The sequence below is a fragment of the Sceloporus undulatus genome, chromosome 2, assembly GCF_019175285.1.
Source record: "Sceloporus undulatus isolate JIND9_A2432 ecotype Alabama chromosome 2, SceUnd_v1.1, whole genome shotgun sequence".
NCBI lineage: Eukaryota > Metazoa > Chordata > Lepidosauria > Squamata > Phrynosomatidae > Sceloporus > Sceloporus undulatus.
In genome coordinates, this window is record NC_056523.1 from 143,745,405 (window position 1) to 143,765,867 (window position 20,463).

The 20,463-nt window shown below is 41.0% G+C and overlaps 1 protein-coding gene across 4 annotated transcripts in view; it reads right to left on the reverse strand.

Annotated features, from left to right (window-relative positions):
- The window catches only part of ASPSCR1 (ASPSCR1 tether for SLC2A4, UBX domain containing), a 138,205-nt gene that overhangs the window by 103,317 nt on the left and 14,425 nt on the right, over positions 1-20,463 (reverse strand). For all 4 annotated transcript variants that reach the window (XM_042449345.1, XM_042449348.1, XM_042449346.1 and 1 more), the window contains exons 4-5: positions 11,019-11,086; positions 2,616-2,716 (exon numbers count right to left, since the gene is read on the reverse strand). In XM_042449345.1, the coding sequence (XP_042305279.1) occupies positions 2,616-2,716; positions 11,019-11,086 (169 nt within the window). The remainder of the gene's footprint in view (positions 1-2,615; positions 2,717-11,018; positions 11,087-20,463) is intronic.

Sequence of the window (20,463 nt, forward strand, 5' to 3'; positions counted from 1 at the left end):
AACTGTGTAGCATAATTGTCAAGAGGTAGAAAGAAAGAAAAAATCCAGTGCCACTGCCTGAAACTAACCCTGAAAGCAGTAGCACAGCCATAGCAATTCAGTGCCCATTCTCTGACAAAACTGGTTGAAGAAGACACTATGGTCAATTGTATCAAAAGCCACTGAGAGATCAAAAAGCAGTAACAAGGTCATACCAAATTTGTTCTCCTGATACAGGTCATCTGTCAGAGCAACCAAGGCCCCGGTCTATTTAGAATGGTGAAAGTATTGTATGTTTTTAACCACTGAACACAGCTAATAATACATTGCTAAGGAGACAAAAGGTCCATCTTTTGTAAATGCCTGAATCTAGCATTCTTTGTGGCAGTCACACAATGAGACTAGTGCCCTCGATGTGTTGGAAGAAAAAAGCATACAAGAATAGAAAATCCATTCTTGGCAAACAAAAATAATACTCATCTGCTTGTTGTTATTTGTACAAGAATTCAAGCTGGCCCACCCACCCCTTTCCTGGTAGTTCTATCATCTCAGCTTTGGGAGTCCTAGTATGACAGTAGGTCACTGACTTCTTCAGATGGTTATTGGAATGGTTTCTAAGCCTTAAATAAATAACTGACAATTACACAATCTTACAAGGCTGTACGTGGATGATGAGAAAAGGCTTTCAAGCAGAACATGAGCCAAGAAAGTCTCATGAACACAGGGAAAACCTGGGGCAAAAATTTGAGGGTGGCCAGGGAAAACATAAAGTGTACTGTGTTGACAACCCCTTCCAAGGCAAATCTCCTACCAAGTATGTGGGGTGGGTTCTGTGTGTGCGTGTGTATGTGTGTTAAAGACTCACCAACAGAATTTGTTGCAATTGACTATGATTCATGAAACTCAGCCCTCTAAACCACAAAAGAAACAAAGTTAAGTAACAAAATTGTCTTTGGAGTACAGATTATTAGTTTGACATTTGTTCTTGAAGAGCAGCTATTGTTCTTGAATCCACTTCAGACAGAAGGAAGCACTAAATATGGGCTGCAGCAAGAGGGAGGCAAACCATCACAGAAGCTTCCTAATCCGTAGACATTACATATGAAACACAGGCTGGTTCTGAGGTAGAACAAGACACAAGACGAGAACAACAAAGCCCCTCTCTTTTGAAACAACACCTCAAAAGGTTTGAAATAGCCCACTCAGCCAATATGCTGAACCACATGCTTGCCTGGAAACCTTCTGCCCACTCTCAACACACCAAACCTGATTCTAGCCACAGCGTAGTTCTCCTATACATCTCTTTTTGATCTCATCTACAACAAGGAGATTGCCTGTAATATAACCTTTCTTTAAAAACAGTTTTGAAGAAAAAGAAATTAGGCTACATGTTGCTTTAATCCAGATGAGGCGAAACACACACCCATTGAAAAGTGAAAAATAAAACCACCTCAGGACATGAAGTGAAGAACTGTGTTGCCCTCATTGGTTGGACCATGCAATATCAGATGACACTTGTGCAACTATGTTTCACAGAGCACCTAAAAACAGCAAAAACAACTTCCCTTCCAAAAAAGCACTCTCCACTGGAAAAATCACATTGTATTCAGTCAAAGATTTCTAGTGAGTGACTGTGTAGCCACAAATGTATAACACTGAAGGAACCCTACAGACAGGCAAGCTATGTATAATCATTAAGAAGCACATATGCACAACAAAACGGTTTATTTAAATGTTTGTGAAACCTAGGGGCTAAAGCACACATTACAGGCAATCAAATACAAGTGCAAGTGTGCAGGTATGAGAGTGAGTTGCAGTTTCAGAAAGGTACAACTGATGGCAGCGAAGCTGCACGGGAAAAGGAAAGCTTAATCCTTTTCCTGGCTATTATTTCCTGGCTCTAAAATTTCTCTGCAGCAGCCCTTGTCCTTCAAAGACATTTAAAATGTGTGTTTGGACAAAAACACATTTTAAACCACATAAGGCGGAAGGGGGGAGATCAGCAGTAGGGAAAGAACAGATGAGGAAAGAGTTAAGTGCTGCTTTCTTGTGTGCTCTTCCTACTCCCTCCTGCATCCTTGCTTTTATACTGTGACTTTAGACACACAAAATGGCCACTGACTATTGGCTATGTGCATCTGCATGTAACATGTAGTTTAGACCAAACGATGCTTCTTTCCCTCTTTAAGTGTCTGGCCAACAGAAGGTGGATTAAAGCACAATCAGTGGGGTAAGTGAGGAATATTCTGTTCCAGCACCATTCCCTCCAAAGGCAGACAGCAGATGCGCAATCCAAACAAAGCTTATGTCAAGTTGCCATCTGCCTTCCCTGCTTTTTAGCCCGTGATGGCACCCAGATGCTTTAAAGGGAATCAACTGAATGAATCACTATCCCAAGAACATATGGTAGGGTGCCCACACTTGCAGTATAATCTAGTCCTGTCTAAGGTGATAGCCATTACTATATATCTTTTCAACAGAGTTAAAGAGCAAGACAACCCAATTAAATAATCCATAAGTCTTTCAGGTCTCCTGGAAACAGCATCACAACCATCTATTCATTCAGCAGCATACACACTGCCTGTGTTTTATGACTTTAGCTTTTTGAAATATTGTTGTTTTCTCTTTGCACTCACCTGGTCTGTGGAAAATGATGGAGAATATACCACAAAGTCTGGCTGGAGGAAAATGTATCTTGGAGCCTAGAACCATCATCCAATTGCAGTGCAATTCGCACCTAGAAGGTAGAACCCAGTGAATTAAAAGAGGAATACCTATGCTTCATATAACTACCAGCAAACCCAGTTATCAAGCACTGTTGTTCAAGGTCACATCTGGCAAGTCAGTCCATTCAGGGTCACATCTGGCAAACGGAACCCTGGCCCCCTGTGCTGGATTTTGACTTAAGCTTTAGACTAAAAGACATCTGTGTCACTTAGCACTTACAAACAGTGACCCCAAAACAAACAACTGACAATGTGAATCAAGTTTTAGTTACTGCCTCAGCAGAGACAAAACTGTAAACATCCAGTTCTTTAAAAAGGGCTGTATATTCAACAAAATTATGTTGGAGAAACCATTGTGGAATGAATGTAAAGAGCAGGATTACATGCTGAATAATAATAATAATAATATGGATCAAGGCAGGGGGACAACAACAATTAACAAACAACTTCATTAAAACACACATCAGTTTAAAAAGACAAACAAGATAATACTCCTATTAAAACAATCCACATTTAAAATCTATCAAAGAATGCCTCAATGAATGCTTCTCCTGTAGAAATCCAGCTCTTCTTTTACAGCAGCCTGTCTCTAGTTGTGAGATCACTTTTTTTTACTGGGCTTCAAGTGTGTGTGTGTGTGTGTGTGTGTGTACAGAGCTTAATTTTCTAGATATCCTACCTGGATTTAATCCTTGAAATCCCTCTAAAAACAGCAACCTCAAAGGGGGGGGGGGTTGGTAGTGATAACTCTGGGGTGAAAAAGATGGGCAAAATAATAATATAATAATATAATAATATATTTTATTTGTATACCGCTCTTCCGAACGATCAAAGCGGTTCACAGAATCTTTAAAAAACACACATCATTATCAAAATAAAGCGGTTTCCAGACACTTTGAAGGTGGGGCATTTAGATGACATATGCCTTGAAAGCTGCTGGAAACCACACCAAAGCCACACTCCAGGGCTAAAAAACGGAACAAAAAGAAGTCCAACTCAAGGCAGAAAATGAGCATCTTCACGCCTGCATATAAATGCCCCAACACAAGTGCAAGGCTGCAACAAAGAAAAATGAAAGTGCAATGATTTCAATGGATGTAACTACAATATCACAAACTATACAGGAGTCCAATGGGGGCATGGGATAAGCGGAAGTGAAGGGGGTATGTATGGGGGACCTCCATGATTGTGCTTTGCCAGTATATCACTCACACAGCAATGTACCAATGCCCTGTACAGGTGGAGCATTGCACATGCAACTTTGTGGCCGATCAAAGGGGCAGCCATCCAATGGGATGGCCTCTGGGTGGACATGGGAGGTACTTGGTGTTCACAGGTGGTGTGTTTGTGCAACGGTGCACATGTATGGTGGAGAGGCAACAAAAAAATTTACCCAGCAGCACAGCTTGATGCCATACCGTGCTGTCAGGTCATGCATATTCAGCCTGCCTTGACAGTGGACTGGGCAGGCAACCCACTTTTGGAAAAATCAGGATCGAGCAGCTTTTTCCTGCCCTTCTGCTCCGGCCCTCTCAGACTGAGCCCCTAGGAGCCCTTCTACCATTGTTCTCACCAGATGCCATAATTTATTTCATCATGGTCATTTCTAAAGCCAAAAAATTAAAAACATCAAATAATAATAGCGTGGATAGCATGAATATTTATGATATGACAAAGTGAAAGTAGATTTTAATACTGTAATAATTTTGTAAAATGTGTCTTTCTAAGATTTTGGAACAGATATAAATTAAGGCTTTGTCAGAGAATGCTTTTGGTGGGTCTCAGCATATGAAGCTCTTTTTAGAAGAAAAACAACAGGCAAGGGAAGATGGTTAACTTATCAGGAACTTTTAGATTTTTGTCAAGGTAAATATAAAATTAAATCAAAGGAGCAATTACTTAAAGAGGGGTATAGCCTTCAATATATTTTTTTTACTTACAGTTACTTGAAAGATTCAAGATGGTTTTTAAAAAGCTATTATTTTGAACACAGTAAATCAGAATTTGAACTGAGACTACATAGAGATGATGAACATAGTAGCATGTATAAGCTTTTGGAAAAGTTTGAAATGGAAGAACAAGTGAAAGACTATGATAAAATGAGCAAAGAATTTTGGAAATAATATATAGATGGAGCAATGGGAAAGGATGTGGATAAAAGGGCTAAAATTAACATTATGCTATGGTATTAAAGAGACTTTTTATAAAATGTATTAAAATGATATATGACACCTGAAAAATTGTTTAGAACGTACAAAGGAGTTTCAAATACTTGTTGGAAATGTGTACAAAAAGAAGGATAATTTTGTCATATGTGGTGGACTTGTGAAGAAGCTAAAAAGATCTGGGTATAGATATATACAATTAAAATCAGAACTATTTTTGCTCAGCTTGACAGACGAACAAGTAGGAAATGGTATATTATAATAATATATGACTACTGATGTAAAATTAATGTACTCGCAAAGGTGGAAGAACTCAATGTTACCTTCAAAGGAGGACCAGTTGAAAAAAATTGAATGAATTAGCAGAAGTGGATAAATTATCGACACTGATGAGAAAAAAATCAACAGAGACATTTGTAAGACTGGAAACCCCAAGTGATTGTCTCCAGAAAAAACAAACAAACAAGCAAGCAAAAAACAACAACAACAACAACTAGTGACTTGGCAATTGTTGGTTTTTAGAGTTAGAAGGATGGACTTGAACAGAAGAGGTGTATGAAACAGCTGAAATAGGGAAATATATATTTGTAAGTTTGATGTATAACTACTGAAAAGAAAGTTGGAAGTCACTTTCTATTTTTTCTATAGTTATTACTTTATATAATTTTATTCTTTTTTTAATTTGTCTTCTTTATTTTTTATAATTACTTGAAACTTTTATATATTTTACTTTACCTTGAAACATCAGTTTTTTAAAAAAGTAATGACAGCAACAGCTATTACTACAGTTGACCCTTCGGCTCCATTGGCTTTAGATCTGTTAATTCAAATACTCCATATTATCAAATGGCAGCAATATGAAACCAGACACCCTGAACCATGCACATCCATGTTGCTGCAAATTAATAATATAGGACATGATTATCAATGGTTTTTTTTGCATTCTAGGGGGAGTCCCGGAAACAAACCCTCACATATTCAAAGGGCCAACTGCACAGTGATGCTCTTGCAGCTGTTTGAGCAAATAAGATTTCCAGTATGGTAAATTATATTAAACTCCTAGCTCCCAGCCAGGTTTTAGGACCCTCAGCACCACCAACTTCAGTCAAAAAACCAGAGCCAGTAGGACCAGTATGGGTGGTCAAATGACTTCTACAAACATTTAGAAATAACAAACAAGTGATTCCTGCTCAAACAGCCTTGGTATTCTTTTCATCTGCCTCCTGGCTTTTGGTTCTGAGTCACTAGAGGGCTACATTTTCATGCTTTTGAAGAGTAAAGTGTTTGAGAAAACACCAAGGAAATCACCCAAGCTGGCAATGCTGCAAGAGCACTGAACCACCACTCTTTATTCCATTCTTGCATCACAAAAGTAATGCAAGGATCTGAAGAAAGGGACGGAGACAGACACAATGAAATCTTCCTAACATTTTAACAAGAGTTTTTAAAGTAAACATCACAAAATCTCTCGGGCATCAGGCATCGGTGCTTTCATTAGCAAGGAGAGGGGGTCTTTTATGTTATTCTTGCAGCACATTCAAAAATGTGACATGCATGTTATTCTTGCAGCACAATCAAAAATGTGACCTGCTGGGAACACAGAGCTCATCCATAGGAAGTAAAGGTCCCATTCACAAGGGCTGAAGTAGAGTCATACCTTCACAGAGATGGTTTCCCCAATGTCTCCATTGCCCAAATCAGCCTTCACATTATCCTTGGCTGTGCCGACAGCTGACATCACCAAGCTACAAGACTCTTGCTCAGAAACCCACTCTGACAATTGCATCAGTTTTTTAGGCAACAGTTCAAAGCCAGGCATGTCACGAAAGTCATATTCAGGCAATTAAAACTTCACAGAAATCCCAAGCTACATATAAATATTAATCTTTTATTCAGCAAACAGAGAGCCCATGCCAATTAGTTTCTAAGTTTGCAAACATGTGAGTACAAGACTGATTAATGGGTGAATCGCCATGTTAGTTCTTTGTAATAATGCACATCCCCTGACCACAGTGGACTCTGGTTCCATTGCACTGCATACAGGGATTTCAAAAACCAAAAAATGTTAGGAGAGAAAATCTGTGGGCACAAATCCAAAAATAATTACATCACTTGCTATAGTTGTTAACAAAAAGGGTCTAGAAAAATCTCCTGAAAGTCTTCAGAAAATAATCTATCTCTTGCCAGGCTATACATATTCCACGATTTAATCATGTAAGCACTATCTGCATATCTAAGCTATAATCTTATGCACGTTACACAAACAATGTTCAATGATTTGAGGGACTAAAACATACATAATTTTATCCAAGTTCACAGCCTCAGACTGGAACTCTGACATGCTGAATACCCAGAAAGTATACAGCCTTTTAAAAACTGCCTCTTCTTCTTGAACATCATATATTATCAAACAATACAATTTTATTATAATTTCCTTCCTCTTGTGTGCATATGTGGCTTCAAGTTGCCTGTCAACTTATAGCAATGCCATGCCTAACCAACAAGGATGACTTGGTTAATGGGGTGCAAGTGGTGGGATCATTAGGGGAAGTGACCATGTTCTCCTGGAGTTTGTTATACAATGGAATGTAGAAGCCAGGCGTAGTCAGACACACATTCTAAACTTTAGGAGAGCGGATTTCAGTAAAGATAGAGAAGTATTGAGGGTGATCCCGTGGTCAGAAATACTAAAAGATAAGGGAGTTCTGGACGGATGGGAGTTTCTCAAAGGGGAGATACTGAAGGCACGATTTCAAACAGTTCCAATGAGGAAGAAAAATGGGAGGTGTCTCAAGAAACCAGGATGGATGACTAAAGAACTTTCAACTGAGCTAAGTTTTAAACAGAACATGTATAAGAAACGGAAAAGGGGGGAAATCTCCAAAGAGGAATTCAAACAAATAGCAAACACATGTAGGGGTAAAGTCAGAAAAGCTGAAGCACAGAATGAACTCAGGCATGCTAGAGAAGTTAAGAACAATTAAGGGGCTTTTTTGGATATGTCCGCAGCAAAAGAAAGAAAAACAAAATGGTGGGGCCACTGCATGCAGAATATGGCAAAATGCTAACAGGGGACAGAGAAAAGGCAGAATTACTCAACATCTTCTTTGCCTCAGTCTTCTCAGAAAAGGAAAAGGGTGCTCAACCTGAGGACAATGGAGCAGAGGACAGATTAGGGGAAATTCAGTACAGAATAAGTAAAGAGACAGTACAGGAATACCTTGTTAGTCTAAATGAATTTAAGTCTCCAGGACCAGATGAACTACATCCAAGGGTATTAAAAGAACTGGCAAATGTAATATAGGAGCCATTGGAAATAATCTTTGAAAATGCCTGGAAAACAGGAGAAATCCCAGCAGACTGGAGGAGAGCAAACATTGTTTCCATCTTCAAAAAGGGGGGAAAAGAGGATCCAAACAATTATCGTCCAGTTAGTCTGACATCAATACCAGGAAAGATTCTGGAGCAGATCATTAAGCAGAGAGTCTTTGAACATCTAGAAGGAAATGCCATAATCACAAAAAGTCAACATGGCTTTCAGAGAAACAGGTCATGCCAGACAAATCTAATCTCTTTCTTTGATAAAATTACTAGCTTGGTAGATGAAGGAAATGCTGTGGATATATTATACAGTGGTACCCCGGGTTACGAAATTAATTCGTTCCGCGGTTAATTTCGTAACCCGAAATACCTTCGTAAGCCGAATTCCCATAGGCGCTAATGGAAAAATAGCTCTCTGCTGCCCTCCGGTGGCGGAAAATAGCGCCGCGGTTTTTTCGTAACCCGAAGAAACCTTCGTAAGCCGAAGCAATAAATCCCTATGGGATTTTTTCGTATCCCGAAAAATTCGTAACCCGGCGCATTCGTATCCCGGGGTACCACTGTATCTTGATTTCAATAAGGCTTTTGACAAGGTTTCCCATGACATTCTTGCAAACAAGCTTGTAAAATGTGGGATAGACAAGGTAACTGTTACATGGATTTGTAACTGGTTGACTGGCTGAACCCAAAGGGTGCTCAACAATGGCTCCTTTTCATCCTGGAGAGAAGTGACCAGTGGGGTCCCACAGGGCTCTGTCCTGGGGCCAGTTTTATTCAACATCTTTATCAATGACCTGGATGACAGAATTGGGAGCATACTTATCAAATTTGCAGATGACACCAAATTAGGAGGAATAGCTAATACTCCAGAGGACAGGATCAAGATTCAAAATGACCTGAACAGACTTGAAAGCTGGGCCAAAGCTAACAAAATGAAATTCCAACATGGAGAAATGTAAGGTACTGCACTTAGGGCAGAAAAATAAAATGTACAGATATAGGATGGGGGACACCTGGCTGAATGTGACTACATGTGAAAGGGATCTAGGAGTCCAAGTAGACCACAAGTTGAACATGAGTCAACAGTGCGACGTGGCAGCTGAAAAGGCCAATGCAATTTTAGGCTGCATCAATAGAAGTACACTGCTACCTCGGGTTACGAAATTAATTCGTTCCGCCATTCCCTTCGTAACCCGAAAATTTCGCAACCCGAAAAGGCTTTCCGTTAGCGCTGGAAAGCCTATAGCCGTGCTTTGCATTTGAATTTCGCGCCGAAATGAATTTCGTAACCCGAAAAATAGTTCGTAACCCGGAACAGTTTTTTCCAATCCAACTTTTTCGTATCCTGGAAATTTCGTAACGCGATCATTTCGTATCCCGAGGCACCAGTGTATAGTGTCTAGATCAAGAGAAGTACAGTGGTACCCCGGGTTACGAAAATAATTCGTTCCGCCGCCGCGTTCGTAACCCGAAATCCTTCGTAAGCCGAAAAAGCCATAGGCGCTAATGGGGAAAAGCCGCGATTTCGTGCGAAATAGCGCCGAAAAGCACCAAAAATTTTTTCGTAACCCGAAAAAACCTTCGTAACCCGGAACAGTTTTTTCCTATTGATTTTTTTTCGTATCCCGGGAATTTCGTAAGGCGGTGCTTTCGTATCCCGGGGTACCACTGTAATAGCGCCACTGTATTCTGCTCTGGTCAGGCCCCACCTGGAATATTGTGTCCAGTTCTGGGCACCACAATTTAAAAAGGATGTTGAGAAACTGGAGCGTGTCCAAAGGAGGGCGATTAAAATGGTGAAGGGTCTGGAAACCATGCCCTATGAGGAACGACTTAGGGAGCTGGATATGTTTACTCTGGAGAAGAGACGATTAAGAGGTGATATGATAGCCCTGTTTAAATATTTGAAGGGATGTCATATTGAGGAGGGAGCAAGCTTGTTTTCTGCTGCTCCAGAGAACAGGACACGGAACAATGGATGCAAGCTGCAGAAAAAGAGATTCCACCTCAACATTAGGAGGAACTTCCTGACAGTAAGGGCTGTTCGACAGTGGAACAAACTTCCTCAGAGTGTAGTGGAGTCTCCTTCCTTGGAGGTCTTTAAGCAGTGGCTGGACGGCCATCTGTCGGGGATGCTTTGATTTGGATTTCCTGCATGGCAGGAGGTTGGACTGGATGGCCCTAGTGGTCTCTTCCAACTCTATGATTCTATGACTTAAACTGATCCTTCCTCAATCAATTATTTAGAAATAAATTCTACTGTGGGATAATTTATGTTTGAGTCAATAACCAAGTTTGATTTTCTCTAGATCAGTGTGCGTATATATGTGCTTCCAAGTCACCTGTTGACTTATAGTGACCCCACTAATTTCATAGGGTTTTCCTAGGCAAGGAATACTCAGAGGTGGTTTTGCCAGTTTCCTCATCTGACGTATAGCCTAGTACATGACAGCGTGGGATCATCATATGCGGACTTGAGGTCATGCGAATGGGGAGCCATAATATGGTGAATAGGGTGCATGCTCATGTTGCTTGGTGCGGTGTGTGCACACCCCATTCAAATGAATGGGGCTTGAACATAGGCGGAATTTGCCTTATGTGGGGGGGGGTCCTGAACAAATCCTGCACGTAAGGCAAGGGTGCACTGTATATAAATTTAAGTTGATCTGAATATTATGTACTTGTGCATCTGAGGTACTTTCCTTTCACATCAATACCCTCCGCTTTCCATCAAAGGCATATCTTAAATGTGTGCCCTGATATTCTCAGTCAATCCACCTGAATGCAACTATACATATCTTTGAAGTGACATAGCAGCTGTAATTACCATGGGAGCTCAAGCAGTGGTGTGTCTTGCTGAATTAATTGTTGGCCTTCTAAACGGTGTACTTTTTTCTGGAACAATAAAACAGACGTTTCGTATTCTGGCAGGTAAGGAATAAAGGAAAGCATCTTTTCCCACAGAAATTGCTGGTATGCTGCCATGCAGGCTTGGTATTTTGCAATCTGTTACACCTAAAGCAGCAGGAGAACAGAATTGCTGACCAAAAATATATAAACATTACAGTAACTTTCATAGTAAATTAGAGTCAAATGAATCTTACACTAGACCTGTGACTGGGAAGCTTTGTCAACAATGGAGCTGGGGAACTGGATGACTTCACAGAAAATGTCATTATCCTGTTCAACCCAATATAAGTTTTCTATCTACCTCAGGCTACACTGCGGAGAATAAGGTTTGTTCTGAACAAACAACAAGGTATGTATGTATGTGATGGTTAATTTCACCATGCTCTGACCTGGAGCCAAACCTCTCCATCATTCACCTCTTCTTCTGCCTCCTGTGTATAGGCATCAGGTCCTGGCAGAGGCGTTTCCATTAAGGCAGCAGTTGAGAGCTAGGGCTCCACTGCCATCATCTCCATCATCTCCTCCTCCTCGTCGTCCTAAAACTGCACAGGTGGAGGAAGCCCTGTTTGCCACCTTAGCTGCCCTGACGGGCCCCAGCCCCAGCCTGCAACAACCTCCCAAGGCAAATAAAGATCCTCTGAGGTATGCAAAGGTAAGACAGGTCACACTCTCTCAGCCTCAAGGCAAAAGCAAATATCCTCTGGGCAAATCTTGGCAAGAAAACTCCTTAGGGTCTTAGGGTCATCAGAAGTCAGAAACAATTTGTACACAAAAAGGGAAGGGCAGTCTGGCATGATCTATGTTAGCTCTTTGTGATCATAATGCTTTATACTAAATGCTCACAGCCTATTTAATCATTTGCTCTAACAGTTTTCCAGGTACCGACTTCAAACTGACCATCTGACAGTTGCCTTAAATATGAGAGAATCTTCCAGAAATAGATGTACTTTTCAAAATCTCATGTGTTCTGGGTGCTAGCCCTACCAGCTCCATAACTATCATGTCTATGTTTGCAGAATTTCTAAAGGTCTTTAAAAAATGTTAACATTTTTGTCTTAGGAAGTCACTTGTTTTAGGTTCTTTTTATAAAAAAGATGGTATTATTTAAGGCCATAAACATTTCTAGAAAGTAAATGTTTTGGGATATAATCCTACATAAATTTACCTGCAAATAAGCCCAATGATGACAATGGAACTTATTCTTGAATAACCATATACAGGATTATGCTGTAAGTTAACCATATTAACATTTCATATCAAAGCTTAATCTATATTTTTGTATAATAACAATAAACTTTTGGAATTTGGCAACTGGTCATTCCTTAACATATAAAGTTTCCAAACAATCTTTGCGAGTATTTTATTACAAATTTCGTACAGTGTTTTCTTGGCAACAGGTGAAAGCTTACTAGCACATATGTATCTCAGAGCTATTTTAACAAACCCTTGAAATGACTAAGCCTGATTTCTTATTTAAGACATTGGTGGCAAACTCTTGGATCTCCCAGGGTTTTGCACTGCCATTTCTACAGTTCCTCCCCATGCTCTATGCTGGGTAGGACTGATGGGAGTTGTAGGCTGAAAGGTCAAATATTTCCTACCTCTAGTTTAAGAGAGTTGATCCCCTTTTATAAGACCACTATATGAAATTCAGTACAGTATTTGCTCAAATAGGTAATGTACTCTCTTTTCAAAATTTTGTTCAGAATTCATTCTACGATATTTTTCTCAGGCTACTGAAATACATAGAGAATATGCCTTTTTGAAGATGTTTACTGTAGCTTAACCAGTAAACCACACAGAAGGCAATTCAAGCACAGCATATATTTATTCTGATCATATTACTTTTGCTCTAAAAGAAACGCTACTGGTTTATCACAAGCTAAAAAACATTAATTTCAAGAATAATTACATTTATAACTTCTACTAACTGATCTATTTCTATAGGGATGATCTTGCTAAACTAAACTACTAAATTCTGCAGTTGGAAGGCCCCTTGTGGATGGTCCTGGCGTATGAAATGAATTGGGCACAGAAAAGGCCTTCTTGCAGGTGGCAACTGCACAACACTCCCCAGACAACTTAGTCAAGTGCCTTCCTGTCTTTTCAGTAGCAGATAAAGACATTTTCATGTTCTCAACAAATTTTAATTTTGCTGACTATTTTATACTGCTTTTAACATGTTGCAGCTTTTACTTTCACTTCTATCTGGGATGGGCTGTACTTCCCACCACTGACTATGCTGACTACAGCTGCTGGCAGTTGAAGTCCAACAATAGCTTGAAGATCATATGATACCCATCCCTGATTTACATTATTTTAATCTTTCCTGTAGGAACCAGTGTTATGATGTGGTTTGAGCGCTGAACTATGACTCTAGAAACCACAGTTTGAATCTCCACATAGCCATCGAAGCCCACTAGGTGACCTTGGAAAGTCACACTCTCTCAGCCTCAAAGGAAGACAAAGGCAAACCCCCTTTGAACAAATCTTGCCAAGAAACCCACATAATATCCTTGCTTTAGGGATGCTATACATCGGAAACGATTTGAAGGCTCATCATTTTTTCCTGTGAACTATATTGGGAATATGATGACAGCAGCATAAAAATATCAAATGAATAAGTAAATGTTAACCGAAATTAAGCACAAATCCCCTAAAGAATTTATCTGACAGTATCACAACAATGCAATCTAAAAGATTATTAATAGGTATCTTTTAAATATATGCTTTACAATCATAGCTAACCATACCAACTCAGTCTCTAGAATCACAGAATTACAGAGTGGGGAGAGACCACAAGGGCCATCCAGTTCAATCGTCTGCCATGCATGAATACACAACCAAAACCTAGTCATTCAGACAATGTTTAAAAATCTCCAAAGGAGACTCTATCGCCGTATGAGGCAGTGTATTCCACTGTCAAACAGTTCTTACCATCAAGAAGCTCTTCCTAATGTTTAGGAGAAATCTCTTTTTCTGATGCCAACACAGGAGAGATGTGGTCAGAGCGGTGGGCGGATGTGATAATGCATGCAGCTGAATGCTGGACAGAGATTAAAGGATGGAGGTGAGAAAGAGGAAGCCCAGCCAGGAGGACGTTACAGTAATCAAGTCGTGAGACCACTAGGGCATGGACCAGGATCTTGGCAGTAGAGGCGGAGAGATATGGTCGGATTTTAGCAATATTGTACAAAAAGAATCTACAAGCCTTGGCTGTGGTCTGGATCTGAGGGATACACGACAGAGAAGAATCAAAGATGAAACCAAGACTGCGGGCTTGCTGGACTGGTTGAATAGAAATGTTGTCAGAAATGAGACAGAAAAGGAGTGTTGAAGGGTGGGCTTAGGAAGAAAGACAAGAAGCTCCATCTTGGACATGTTGAGCTTCAAACGCCGATGGCACATCCACTGCGAGACAGCTGTGAGACATGATGAAACTTGTTGTTCAAGCCTTGGAGAAAGGTCAGGGGTGGAAAGATACAACTGGGTGTCATCAGCATACAGATGGTAGGAAAAACCAAAAGAGCTAATGAGTTTACCTAAGGACAGTGTGTAGAGAGAAAACAGAAGGGGACTCAGAACAGAGCCCTGGGGAACTCCAACAGATAAGGGAACAGGAGAAGAAGTCTGACCGCCAGCAACCACTGCAAAAGATCTGCCAGACAAATAAGATTGAAACCAGTCGAGAACAGAGTCTGAGAACCCAAGGTCAGAAAGTATATTAACTAGAAGAGAGTGATCAACAGTGTCAAAGGCTGCAGACAGATCCAGAAGGATGACAACAGAGTAAAGGCCATTTGCCTTGGCCAGTAAAAGATCGTTTGAGATCTTGGTGAGGGCTGTCTCTGTAGAATGCTGTGGGAGGAAGCCAGACTGAAAGGGATCGAGAATGGAGTTGGCTTCAAGAAACTCAAGACAGTGAGAATAAACAACCCGTTCCAAAACCTTAGAAAGAAAGGGAAGAAGAGAAATTGGATGATAGCTAGACAAAGAGGAGGGGTCAAGAGAAGTTTTTTTTCAGAATTGGGGAAATGAGAGCATGTTTGAAGTCCGAAGGGAAGGAGCCTGTAGAGAGAGAGAGAGATTGAAGATATGGAGAAGCGAGGGCAGAAAAGAAGGAGCTATAGAGATTAGAAGACGAGTAGGAATTGGGTCAAGAGAACAAGTTGCAGGTTTGCAAGAGTTCAGAAGTGTAGATAGTTCATCCAAAGAAGCAGGAGGAAACGCAGAGAATTTGTTAGGCGAGGGCGACAGAAGATTATGAGCAGAAGAAGAATTGGGAGGGACTATCTCAGAGCGAATAGTGGTGATCTTAGAGATGAAATAATTAGCAAAGTCATTAGGAGAGAATGATGAAGAGACAGGAGGAGAGGGAGGTTTAAGCAAAGAGTTGAAGAACAAATGCTGCGGGTGCTTCTCATGGGCGGAGATCAGTGATTTGTAATAATTCTGTTTTGCCATAGAGAGGGCGTGTGAGAAGGACGAAAGAACAAATTTGAAATGGATAAAATCAGCCCACTCTTTGGACTTTCTCCAACGACGTTCGGCCGCTCTAGAGCAGGACCGGAGAAACTTAACGATGGGAGTAAGCCAGGGCTGAGGCCTCATCTTAGAGGAAGAAGTGCTTACAGAGATAGGGGCAAAATGGTCAAGAGTCGAGGAAAGAGTGGAGTTAAATAAAGACATTGCTGAATCAGCAGATTTAGGGAAGAGAGAGATGAATCCGGGGTCTGACCAAGATGGTTAGAGTCAACAGATTGAAGGTTACGAAAATGGCGTTGAACAGTATGACGAGAAGGTGGAGTATAAGTGAGAGCAAAGGAGATTAAGTGATGATCAGAATTGCATTGGCTTTTTTAGCTGCTGCCATCACACTACTGACTCATGTTCAGTTTGTGGTCTAGTAAGATCCCTTCACATGTATTTTTGTTCAAGCCAGGTGTCATCCATCCTATATATGTGCATTTCATTTTTTCTGCCAAACTGGAATACCTTACATTTCTCCCAGCTGAGATTCATTTCATTAGTTTTGGTCCAGCAATAACCTGTTTAGGCCATATTGAATTGTGATTTTGTCTTCTGGGGTATTAGCTGCTCCTCCTAATTTGGTGACATCAGCAAATTTGTTAGCCATGTTCTCTATTTCATCATCCAAGTCATTTATTGTATATACTCATGTATAAGTCTAGAAATTTTAGTCAAATATTTGACCCCAAAAATCTGAGTCAACTTATCCATGGGTCAATGTAAGTACTGTAACTTAACTCTCATAAAAACCATCTCTTGGTGAAATGCAAGAGTGTAATCTGTCTGGGAAGCACTGACCTTCCTGTATTCTCTCATCCATCCATCCTTCAATGTGAACACAGTTATGTCTCTTGCAATTTTGTAAGTTATTTGGCATTGTTTCCTTTGCTTCATCCTTTAGATCCTTTGTTACATGACCTTTCAGTCATACTCTTGACTTATCCACGGGTCATATCAAAATCCATAATTTTGCCCCCCAAATCTGCCCTCGACCTATACATGACATCGACTTATAGTCAAGTATATACTGTATAAAGATGTTGAATAACAATGGGCTCAGGATAGAACCCTCTGGCACTCCACTGGTCACTTCTCTTCTGGATGAGGAAGAACCATTCATTTGAGTTCCATCAGCCAACCAACTACAAATCCACTTAACAGTCACACTGTCTAGCCCACATTTTACTACCGCATGTACTTGTGTACAAGTCGACCTCATGTATACGTCAAGGGAAGGTTTCAGGATCAGAATCATGGATTTTGATATGATCTGTGGATAAGTCGAGGGTAAAACTTAGGGGGCTATAATAAACGATGGAAAGGGGAAAATATCACTTCCATCCCTCCTTCTTTGGACTTCTCCCGACCACCTAACACCGATTCCCAGGTGCTGGAGCAGAAGTCTTAACATCAGATTGAGAAGGGAAGCAAGTGGAGTTAAAAGAGGTGTTTCTTTGATGGGAAGAGAAGGCTTGCAAATTGCATTAGGAAGGGAAGGAAATGGTGTTAAATTAGGTGTTTCTTCCATGGGAAGAGAAGTCCTGCAGATCAGACTGGGAATCTCTACCCCCCCCCTCTCTCTCGCATGCACACGCACATACACACACACATGCAGAGAGAGAAAAACACATGCCCTGAGGCACATTAGGCTTGCTTGTTACAAGACCTTTCTAAGTAGTATTAATGTACAGTACTGCCCCGTATATAAGTCGACCCAAGATTTTAGGGTCTAGTTTGGGGCATACATTTCTTGATTTATAGTTGAGTATATACAATAGCTTGTTTCCATGGTTGAACTTGTCAAAGGCCTTACTGAAATCAAGCTATGCTACATCCACAGCATACCCTTTATCAACCACAGTGGTAATTATATCGAAATAAGAGATCTGGCATAACTTGTTTTTGAGAAACCCATGTTGACTTTTGGTGATCACAGCATTCATCCCTTAAGTGCTTCAGATTGTCTGCTCAATGCTCTCCTCTAGAATCTTTCCTGGCACTGATGTCAGACTGACTGGGTAGTAATTGTTGGAGTCCTCTTTTTTCTCCTTGTTGAGGATGAGGGTATTTGCTCTCCTCCAATCTGCTAAGACGTCTCCAGGAATTCTGAAAGATTGGCAGTGATTCTGAGATTGCTTCTGCCAGTTCTTTCAACATGCTTGGATGCAGTTCATCTGGTCCTGGAAACCTGTACTCATTTAGAATAGGCTGGTATTCCTGTACAGTGGACCTTTGGTATCTGCTGGAGTTTGGTTCCAAGACCCCCTGTGGATACCAAAATCTGGGGATATTCAAGTCCCATTACATATAATGGCATAGTAAATTGGTGTTCCATATATAAAAGGGCAAAATCAATGTTTGCTTTTGGGAATTTATATATTGTTTGAATATTTTCAAGCTGAGAATGCTTGAATTCACAGATAAACTATCTGTAGGAATGGAGGACCAACTCTACTACCTCTTTCCCTATTCTGTGCTGCATTTCCACTACTGCATCATCAGCTCCATTTTCCTCAACTTGAGTACTGTTTTCTTTTCAGGAAAAGATCAAAGCAAAGAAGGTGTTGAGTAATTCTGCCTTATCTCTGTCTCCTGTTAGCATTTTTGCCATCATCTCCATGCAGTGACTGTACCATTTCCTTGTTCTTCCTTTTGCTACAGACAAACCCAAAAAAGCCCCTTTTATTGTTTTAATCTCTCCAGTAAAGCCAATGTCATTCTGTGCTTTAGCTTCTCAGGCTTTCTCCCTACACATTCTGGCTTATTTGTTTCAATTCCTCGTTGGTGATCTCCCCTTTTCCCATTTCTTCTACCTATCCCTTTTAAATCTTAGCTCAATTGAAAGTTATTAATCTTGGTTTCTTTAGACACTAGTGCTCAAAGGGGCAGTGGCAAGTCACTCTATTGAGGCAGTCTGTTGCACCCCTTAATGTCCAGAATGTATGTCTGAATGAACCTGACTTCCCCTTTCTGCTGTATATCGAATGCCAGGAGAACATGGTCACTCTCACCCAAGAATCCTGCTACTTCCACCTTTTTAACTATGTCATCTCTGTTGGTTAGGATCAGATCTAAAACAGCTAATTCACTTGTTGCCTCTTCCACCTTCTAGAGAATGAAACTGTATGCAAGGCAAGTGAGGAATTTGTTGGACCTTAAATTTTTTACAGAGTTTGACTTCCAAAAATATTAGGATAACTGAAATCCCCTATTGCTACTATATCTCTCTTTTCTGAATGTGTGGTCATCTACTCCAGGAAGACATTATTCAAGTCCTTGTTTGGCTTAGGGATCTGTAGTACACTCCCCCAATGACATCACTCCTAGCATTATTGTCTTCTCCAATAATCCATGTCTTCTCATTATATGGCCAAAGTTCGTCAGCATCAATTTAATCATTTTGGCTTCTAAGAAGATCTGTAGCTTTATCTGTTCTCAGAACCATCTGTTTATCTTTTTGGCTGCTAACGATATCCTAAGCCAGTGATAGTGAACCTTTTACAGACTGAGTGCCCAAACTGCAATCCAGGCCCCACTTATTTATTGCAAAGTGCCACGTCCCTCTGGCTTTCTAGTAAGAAACTCTGGCAAACTCTGTGCTAGGACGACAGCATGTGTGCCCACAGAGACGGCTCTGAGTGCCACCTCTGGCACGCGTGCCATAGGTTCGCCATCACTGTCCTAAGCACTCTTCTCCAGGACCACGTTCCATACGAGGTGGTTTTACTTCTGTCTGCTTCCTTTACCGTCCAGCTCTCACATCCATACATAGTGATGGGGAATACCACGGCTTGGACGATTCTAACTTTTGTGCTCAGCTGTATATCTTTACTCTTCAGTAGCTTTTCTAGTTCTTTCATAGCTGCTCTTCCTATTCCTTACCATCTTATTTCTTGACTGTAGTCACTATTCTGATCAATGTTTGATTCTAAGCACAGAAATTCTTCAATTCTATTTCAATATCTTCATCGTTTACACTGAATTTATGTATTTCTTCTGTGGTCATTATTTTTGTTTTGTTTTTTATGTTCAGCATTAATCCTGCCTTTGCACTTTCAACTTTGACCTTCCTTAGTAACTGTTCCAAATCTGTGCTCTCCTCCACCATTATTATGTTATCATCTGCATACCTTAGGCTGTTGATATTCCTTCCTCCTATCTTCACTCCTCCTCCTTCTGATTCTAGCTCTGTTTCCCTTATGATATTGTCTGCATATACAGTAGAGTCTCGGTTAACCGACCTTAAGTTATCCGACATTCTGGATTATCCGACGTCCCATGCTTCTTTGTGAGAAGAATGGGACATCGGATTGGGAACAAAAGTCCCTCACCTCACCTCCCCCCCTCCCTCCTTCCTTTCTCCCTTCCCTCCCTCGTTCCCTATATTACCTCCCCTGCTTGGGTCAGGCCTCTCCTCAGCGGCTTCGTTTTCCACAGACTCCCTTCGGCCTGAGGAAAGTGAAGCTGCCGAGGAGAGGCCTGGGGCTGTCCTCCACAGCCGTCAAGTCCTCTCCTTCTCTGCCTCTTTTCCTTTTCCCTTAAAGAGCTCCAAAGAGCCCTTTGGAGGAAAGGGGGTCTGGGGAGGACCAGGCACATGCCCAGGCCTCTTCGTCCCTGCCTCCTTTTCCTCTACCCCAAAGGACTCCAGGGAGCCCGTTGAGGGAGAGGAAAGGTCCGGGAAGGAGATGCCTGGGCTAATGCCAAAGTCTCTCCCTCCCAGCTTCGCTTTTCTCCCCCTGAACGGACTCCTCAGAGCCCGTTCGGGGGGATGAAATGCCTGGGAAGGAGAGGCCTGGGCCCATGTCCAGGCCTCTCCCTTTTGGCTTCACTTT